The sequence below is a fragment of the Solanum lycopersicum genome, chromosome 8, assembly GCF_036512215.1.
Source record: "Solanum lycopersicum chromosome 8, SLM_r2.1".
Taxonomy (NCBI): Eukaryota; Viridiplantae; Streptophyta; class Magnoliopsida; order Solanales; family Solanaceae; genus Solanum; species Solanum lycopersicum.
In genome coordinates this window covers 4,586,067-4,595,881 of record NC_090807.1, presented here as the reverse complement: position 1 = coordinate 4,595,881, position 9,815 = coordinate 4,586,067, and the positions used below count along the sequence as shown (strand labels likewise).

Below are 9,815 nucleotides of genomic sequence, written 5' to 3'. Positions count from 1 at the left end.
AAATTATGTGAAATGCATAAAATTGCTCTTTAATCTTGTGATCTTAAACATGTCTCGTGAAAGATGAAATTGAAATATTAATCAAAAAAGGAAAGATGTCATTTTTTTTTTAAACAGACTAAAAAAAGGTCATTCCTTTTAAAACGAAAAAAAATACAAATTTAAAATTGTAAAAAAAGATAACAGAAAGCCATCATAATTAAAGTGTTTTTTGAAAATTCAAAACAACTTCAGACTGTTAATATTATATCCTTTTTCTCTATATAAATATGCATTCCCCATTGTTAGAGGTACACATTTCTTACACATCAACTTTGTGAATAGTATCAAAGTTGAAGGAAGAAGGTTGAGGATTATCAAAAATGGATAACTATACAACACTTGTGCTTGGATCAACTTTGGCCTTGAGCTTTCTTTATATTATTATAGCAAAAATATGTAGTATTAGAGGCATCAAAAAACTTCCACCAGGGCCATCACCATGGCCAATTATTGGAAATTTTCATTTGTTAGGTACAAAACCTCATAGATCACTAGTTAATCTTGCACAAATATATGGTCCAATTATGAGTTTGAAAATAGGACAAAAGACAATAGTTGTCATTTCTTCATCAACCATGGCAAAACAAGTCCTTCAAAAGCAAGACTTAGCCTTTTCCAATAGATTTATTACTAATGCCCTTCAAGCACATATGTATTCCAAATTTTCTGTGGCATGTCTTCCTGTTTGTCCTCAATGGCGAATGCTTAGGAAAATCTTGAACAAGAGTGTCTTCTCTTCCAATAAGCTAGATGCAAATGAACATTTAAGGTCTCAAAAGGTGAAAGAGTTGATTGCTTATTGTGCAAAATGTAGTCAACAAGGTAAAGCTTTGGATATATGTCAAGCTGTTTTCAAGACTAATTTCAATTTGATGTGCAGCACCCTTTTCTCCAAAGACTTGGCTGACCCATTTTCGGATTCAAAGGTAAAAATTAATAACATGATTTTATTTTGTTTTTGGTTTTCTACCCACTGGCCGGAGACCACATTGGAGCTCCAACTAAATTCAGATCCCGCAATGCAAGACTCATTTGGGGGTGACACTCCCAACAGGTGTTTCTCCATACCTAGGTTGAACCCGAAACCTCTAGTTAAGGATGAACCAGTCTCTCAAGGCTTGAACTTGAAACCTCTTTTTAAGGGTGAAACAAATCCCTCGGGGCTTGAATATGAAATCTCTGATTAAGTATGAAACAGCCCTTAGGGCTTGAATATGAAACATTTGGTTAAGGGTGAACATTCTCATCACTGCATCACCACAACTCATGTGATACCTTGTTATGATTTTTTTTTTTTGTGTACTAAACTGTATACCAAATGTCCTGTTTTTTTACGCTTTTTAATTTTAAAGGTTGAGTTGAAGGACATGATATGGGGTGTCATGAATGAGGCTGCGAAGATTAACCTAGCGGATTATTTCCCTATACTTGAAAAGATTGATCTTCAAAGAACAAGGTATCGTGCAAATTACCATTTTGGTAAGTTGTTTAAATTTTTAGATGATTTGATTGATGAACGATTAGAGGAAAAACAAAGGAGCCATGGTGAAAAGAATGATGTTTTGGAAGTATTACTCAACTTCAGTGCAGAAAATCCCAAAGAGATGGATCAAAATCATATAAAATCAATGCTCCTGGTTTGTGCTCCTCTCTTTTATCCTTTGAATTTTAGAGCTGAAAAAAGTTCTAACATGTCCTTCACCCCCTTCTCAATCTCCCAGCCTCAATAGAAAATAAGAAATAACATAAGAATTTAACGAGATTCAGTCAAGCCAACGTCCTTAGCATAGATGTCACTGTTCTAGAAGAGGAAGTGTAGCTGGCACTTTGAACCATGTCTGTCAACGGTGAAAGATAGCCCTAAAGTGAGGGCTCCGGAGATAGTAATTCTCAATTGTCGATCGATCTATATAAATTTATGCATTATAAATTATGAGAAGAATACGATAAAGAATTTCTACTTACAAACCTTATTTACAAATCCCAATTATCCCTAAACCTACAAGAAAATGGTTTTCTCAAAAACCTATAAGAGCTCGATAGGTACAAAGATCAATAATGCAGGGATTAGTAATAGAAGGATTGATAATGCATGATTATTTTTATCAAGTGTTTGGTTCATTGTTTCTTATCTAGTTTTGTATGTGATTTAAAACTCTACCAAAAAAAATTCATTCAAATTATAACTTTGAGTTATTATGGGATTTTCTATTTCATTTATTGGGTCAAGGTAGATAATTGAGGGACAATATTATTTTTTATAACATTTAACTAGCTAGGAGAATAAAAATTTGATCGTCATGTTCACTATTTTCTCACTTGAATTATTTGAGAGTAAATAATTGTCATCTTAAGAAATTGGAGTTAATATCTCAAAAGATCACACAACTATAATAATTTATATTAAATATTTATTGAACTTTGTTTTGTATCAATGATTTTTTTAAAAAAATTATCATAAAATAAAATAAAATAAAAATACAAACAAATATAGCAAAATAAATTAAACTATTTTTATACTCAAAATGTTATACATATATATGTATATATATATATTTTTTTTTTGTATTAATAATAAATAGATTAAATAACTCATATTTTAGAAGAAAAAAAATCATATCTAAATAATAAAATTTGTAAGTTAATTTATTTAAATAAATTTATTAGTATAAATATAAAATATAAAATCAAGAAATAAACAAAATGATTAAAAGGATTTGATGAGGTATTTTTGTCTTTACCTAGATTAGCTCCGCACCAAATTAGGGTGTATAACTAATCCATGGACTGATTATACATAGACCTAAATTTTCTACCAAACATAGTACTAAATAATATCACAAATAATATTTGAACTATTTCTCTTAATACTTCCTACCAAACGACCCCTAAGAGTAAAGAATTTGGTAAACCTAAACAATGGATTTCCCAAACCTACTAGCTAGTATAACTAAAATTCACAAAAGTTCAAGAAATAATTAAGCAACAATATTTTCCTTGACTTAGAATTATCTTCATCAACAGAAACGACATATCTGTATTGTCCTTAACCCTAGCAAGGTAGTATTCACTTAGCATTATCTAATAAAATTTAGATAATGTCTAAATTTATAATAAAATTTAGATAATGTCTAAATTTATTAAGTAGAAGGGTTTAAAATGTCCCTCAATTATTTGAATTGTTACAAAACTTTCATCCTTATTTCAACATCTAGAATAAACATTTAACTCATATTTGTCCTTTTTTTAACAGCTCCCAAAAATTAAAATTATTAAATATATAATAATTTATTATGTTGTCTGATTTGATTGATTCAAATTTAACTCTTCCCGAATAAATAATAAAAACTACTTATGATTCATATTATACAATTTACCTAAAATAATATTAATTTCATTATATTTTTTTAATTGACCTATTTAAAATTAATTCCATGTTTTTTATAACCCAATTCATTATTGTCACGACCCAAATCCGAGCCGCGACTGGCACCCACACTTACCCTCCTATGTGAGCGAACCAACCAATCTAACCTTAACATTTCAATGTAATAACAACAAAAAGTAATGCGGAAGACTTAAACTCATTAATAAAAATCAATAATCAACTTCTATAACTCAAAAACTTATCATTATCCCCAGAATCTGGAAGTCATCACCGCAAGAACATCTACAATCAAATGACTAAACTAAGAGTATTCTAAAAGCTAAAAATACATAAGAAGTCAGTCCGTGCCGGAGGTTCAAGGCATCAAGACGTGACGGGGGAGATCCAGTCCAAGCTAGAAGTGTTAGCTCACCCTGAAGATCCGGTGTGACGAAGACTGACTTGAATTACTGTTGAGTCGAAGATGACGGCACGTTTGCTGCATTCCACAATTAAACAAGAAGAAAACAATAAAAGTAGGGGTCAGTACAAACACGGGTACTGAGTAGATATCATCGGCCAACTCAAAATAGGGAACAGTATATATCAAGTATTATCATAAATCAACTATAAAACTCAACATGTAATAACAACAAGTACTATAATCATCAATAAGTACCATCAAATTCACACATGAGGACTCAAGCCCCAATACCATACTCATTTGGGAATCATGTTCGTTAGATTGAGTATATTAACATCTTTCAAGATTCATTATCTTTCCTCCTCTTGTGTCGGTTCGTGACACTCCGATCCCCTAATTCTATGTGTCGGAACGTGACACTCCGATCCCCTACATGTGTCGGAACGTGACACTCCGATCCCCTACATGTGTCGGAACGTGACACTCCGATCCCCTACATGTGTCGGAACGTGACACTCCGATCCCCTACATGTGTCGGAACGTGACACTCCGATCCCCTACATGTGTCGAAACGTGACACTCCGATCCACTAAATCTATGTGTCGGAACGTGACACTCCGATCCACTAATATCATTCTGTAAATCATCAAGCCTTCTCTATACCAAGGCATCCTCAATCCCATTACTTTAATTCATCAAGCCTTCTTCTATACCAAGGCATCATCATTAATAATGTATATTAAAGTTTCTTTTCAAGATTTGGGATTCAATATTTTTGATCATGCTTATCTTATCACAATCACATAATCATATTCATGCAAACATACAATTAAGCATATAGTAGGGTTTACAATACTACCAATACATATCATTCCCTATTAAGAGTTTACTATGAAAGCATGAAAACCATAACCTACCTCCACCGAAGATTAGAAATCAAGCAAGCAAGTTCCCAAAGCTTTGTTCTTCTTCTCGTTTCTCCTCTTTCCCGTTCGTTTCTCCCTCTCTTTCTGTTCTTTTCTTCTTTTTCTTATTCCACCCTCTTTCTTTTACCCTAATTAGTATATATTTAAGAATAAAAGGTGGCAATAATACCCCGCTAATTAACTTAGGGTTACCTCTTTTAACCCTCAAGAATTTGAGTTATTAATATAAACCCACGAAGTCTATAATTAAGGAAAGAATAGTCCAAAAACGTCCCTTAAAACTTCACCAGAAATCCGACTCTGCCTGGGATTTGCGCAACCTGTGACGGGCCGTCGTGCCTGCGACGGTCCGTCCTGCAGGTCGTCGCAGAGTTCAGAGACCCAAATTTCCACCAAGGGTCTGTGACGGTTCGTCCTGTCATTCCGTCACAAAGTTCAGAGAGTTGATTTTCAGTACCCAATTTCAGATTTTCTAAGTATTTTGGGACGAGACCCCCTCGACGGTCCGTCGTGCCCATGACGTTCCGTCGTGGGGTCCGTCGCTTCTGCCAGTTTTTCCAGAATTGAAGTCTGTTGCTCAAAACGACTAAACGGGTTGTTACAATTATTATCTTGTGGATTTAGTTTCTAGCTATAATCTGTTTAGATTATTGCCTTATCCCTTAAAAAGTTTCATTGAATGTCACATCTATATATCCCTATTTATATTATCATCCTAAGGTTTACTTATCAATGTTAGAGCGTATTTATGCCTTATTCGTTTTTATTTAAAATTCAATTACTTTAAATAATGATTCATTTAAATATTTAACTTCAAGGATCCAAACCACACATTTTGCATAATTGAAAAAAAAAAGAGAAATGAATTTGAATTTGAGTATCACAATTCACAAGAGGGAGAATAAATTTGAGGGAATGAATTGTAGATTATGTAGTTTAGTTAATAATTGTAGATTATGTAATTTAGTTAATATAATTGTAGATTATGTGATATTTAGTTAACAATTGTAGATTATGGCATATTTTAAGCTTTCACAAGTATTTATGAATCTTTCCATTTATATAAATCATTTTAACTCAACATATTTCAATTTAAATAATACTTAAAGACAGATTATTGACTCATATACTTATCATTTTGACCATTCAAACACATGTCAATCTCTTATATCCCTAATTTATTTAAGATAATTATTAAATATTACAGGACTTAGTTGCTGGTGGTACTGATTCACCAATAACCATATTAGAATGGGCCATGTCAGAATTAATTAGACAACCAGAAATTATGAAGAAAGTCCAACTTGAGCTTGGAGAAGTCATTGGAAAAGGGAAACAAGTAGAAGAATCAAATATTCCTAAACTCCCTTACTTGCAATTCGTTGTCAAAGAAACCTTAAGAATGCACCCACCAACTCCATTTTTAATACCCCGAAAAGTCGTCGAGCAAGATGTTGAATTGTGCGACTACATCATCCCAAAGGACTCATCGATTCTAGTTAATGTATGGGCGATTGGTCGGGATCCTACTTTTTGGAAGGACCCTTTGGTATTTAGACCTGAGAGATTTCAAAATTTAGAAGTGGATGTGCGAGGACGAGATTTTGAATTGATTCCTTTTGGTGCTGGTCGAAGGATATGTCCTGGTTTACCATTGGCAATGAGATTAGTCCAAACAATGTTGGGTTCACTCTTAAATTCCTTCAATTGGAAACTTGAAGGAGACATTGAGCCAAAAGACTTAGACATGGAGGAAACATTTAGTTTCATCTCATCCAAAGCTCGTCCTTTGCGAGTTATCCCATCTCCTCTTTGATATTTACACCAAATCATATATATTTGGCATACAATGTTGGTATAATGTAATAATTGAGTCCACGTAAGATTTATTGTTGTTGTTGTTTTTTCAGCTTAGTAATAATCGAGTGAAAAATAATATTTGAAAATCAGTAATGTTTGATTGTGACTAGTTATTTTTGACTTTTGGTGATAAAAAGAAATAAAACTTTTTGTTGTTTTTACAACTTCTAGAAAATACAAAAATTCAAACTACAAGTTGAATTTCGAAGTTTTAAGCACAAATGTTGTTATATCTAAATTTAACTCGCGTTAACCAGTGTACAATATATTGGTGATTCCTAAGGAGTCGCCATCTAATTATTTTAAAGATGAATTAGGATACCTAGATATTTAACTTAAGTAATACTAAAATTAACTCAAATTCAATGGTCTACAAAACTTATGTGATTCTCGGTAAGGGTTCATAATCTAATTATCCTAAAGGAAAGGGGTTAAGCATCCTTTTAAGATTCGTTAAAAAAATGGTTATCGGTAACACTAACGTTAATTATTTAATATCTTTAAGCTATAAAAATGAACACTTTGCAAGCAAAATAAGCTAACGTTAAAGCATATTAATAAAAGTAATAATATGAAAATAAGATAGGTAAGTATAAAAAATTAGGTTTGAGTTGATAGTTCAAAAAAAGGGCAATTTGTTTCTTAAAGAGTGAAAATACTTAGCAGGACATAAGGGGAGTTACATGAAATATTTGCATTAAAAGAGACATTATTCTATTTAAAATCTTAGTTTGGACATGAAAATATTTGGCATAAGTTCAAATTAGTTTGGCATTTGATTCAAAAGAACGCTTGTGAAACATAATCTTGGTTACGTCAAGACAATGATTTATTTCTAACGAGTGGACCCAAAACCAAACATCTATATGAATTCAAGAACAAGACCACATTCAAATCATATAAGAAAGTTTAACGTTGTAAAGAAGTAAGCGAATAAATGCAAAAAAAACATAAGTGACCATGCGTGACTCTAGGTGAGGATCACTTGTTTTGATTGTATTATAAGATATAGCAAAAACTACATGTGGGAGTATGACGGTATCGAGTCGATAAGTCTTTAACGATGTATCAAAAATCTAACAGTGAGCATGAACATGAAACAACATAATGAAGTCATATAAACATTTCAATTTTCTCAAAATGAAGTCACATACATATTTTCCTTAAAAATGAAAACAATATCTTTGAGCTTTATATAGATGACCTTATATACATCTATAGGACTTTAAAACCGGCCTATTATGTTGATCTAAAACAGACTAATGATATAATGAAGAATTTAAACTCAGAGATTTATGCAGAATTATGTAAACCTTCTTGTTATAGGAATAATTTAAGTGATATTACCACCAATTGCCTAAGCAGTTTCTTACAAGATCACTATGGAGTCTCGTATTGTTTTTCACAACAACTACACTCTTTATCTTTGGAACTCTTTTCTTGTGTTGTTCTTGGATGACCCCAAGTCCTCCCTTTTATTGGAGAAGGTTAAGACTTGTAACTCTTATTCATCCAAGAGTTACATCTCCCCTTATTCTATAACTCCACTCTATTCAAGAATACATAATTCTTCTTCTTTACTGTAGGGAGTTATTTAGTGGAGTTGTAACATACTTCATGAATGAGGCAAATTACTAGTCAACCCATCAATGTGTATATCTATTTCCAATATATAATATAATATATATCAACTCCAATGATCCAAACAAATTACATCTTATTGAAAAAAATTACTTCAAAATAAACCAAACATCAGTCACAAGTTTAGTGGTATTTTTTGACTTCTAGAGAAAAATATTTAGACAAATAAACGCACATTCTTCAGGTGGAATTACTAACCACATCACGTCTAATATACAAGAGATAGCTTCAGAAAACGAACAATATTCAAGGAAGAATTGTTATGTCTATACAATCATCGATTACTAATTAAGAAGAGAAAGGTGTATGGGTCTAGGCATGAGACCTCACATCAATCTACAAAATACTATGCAGTGGAAAACATCTCTAACAATTCAGTTAAAGAAAACATCTAGTAGCACTGAGTGTTGGGAAAGACAAGGCAATAACAAAGAATGTCTGACAGGATAACAGCGGAAGAATACCCAAGTCTATACTTTCCCTTTTCGATTTGAACAGAAGACAAACAACCACAACCAATATGATAGTAAAGCAGCAAGTAATTCAACCAAAACAAGGCAATAATAAACCAATCACACAAGACACCAAGATTTACGTGGAAAACCCTTCGATGTGAAGAGTAAAAAACCACGGGACCAAAAGCTCCACTATAATCACCAAGAGTTACAATATTGTTCTCCAAAATTGGCCACAAAACAAGTGTCAAACAACGAGCAACAACAAAATAAGATTGCACCAAATCTAGAGAATTAAAGGAGCAAAATCACCAATTTCGCAGCTACTGTTCACGACAGCAAAACTGAAGCTGCAGGCCACCAAATTCAACTCTGTCAGTTCCTAATCAAAGTTGAGATGAAAATAATATGCTGTCCAAAAATCAGCTCAATCGGACAAGAAACGAAGCGGGAATCGCAATTTGAAGTTGGCTGTTAGGGCTGAATTTTGACTACGAAAACTGCTCTCTTTCTCTCTTTTTGGCTGCTGAAGAAACTCTCTGTGTATTTGAAAATAAGACCTAAATAGGCTTATATTTGCCTCATAAGAATGGGCCTATGAACAAAAATGGGTTAGTCTAAATTGGGCTTTTATTTATCCACATAGGAAGGGAAAAAGGCCCATAACCCAACACTGAGCAACTGTTGCGAAATTCAGAATGCAAACCTTGACTCATTTTGTGGAACTTTACATTGTTCTTGATCTAAAGTAGTGGTGGAAAATAGGCGGATAGGGTCAAATGTGAGCGGGTTAAAAATGGGTAATCATTCAACCCACACATATTTGAAATGGGTAAAAATGGGTTGGATAAACTATTAGTTTATCCATATTTTACCCATATTTCATTTTTAAATAGTTCTTTACTTAAGAATTCAATATGGAGAAATATTTTAGTCTTTTCTTAGATCAAATCTGTTGAAATGCTTCATTTAGTTTAATTTTATTATAAAAGTGTAAAAAAAATCGAGGTTGGGGGAGGGGGTTGACAGGGGGCTAGCGGGGTGGGGGTCCAGCGGTAGGGTGAAAAAATAAATATTTGAAGTTGAAAATAATTTTTAAA

The 9,815-nt window shown here is 32.7% G+C and overlaps 1 protein-coding gene across 1 annotated transcript; it reads left to right on the top strand.

Moving 5' to 3' along the window:
* Positions 1-229: 229 nt before the first annotated feature.
* On the top strand, positions 230-6,705 carry LOC101252509 (geraniol 8-hydroxylase). The gene is given in 4 exon segments (XM_010326403.4): positions 230-968; positions 1,395-1,679; positions 5,967-6,525; positions 6,528-6,705. Coding segments are annotated over 4 exon segments (1,548 nt in total). The 5' UTR covers positions 230-362; the 3' UTR covers positions 6,626-6,705.
* Positions 6,706-9,815: the final 3,110 nt, after the last annotated feature.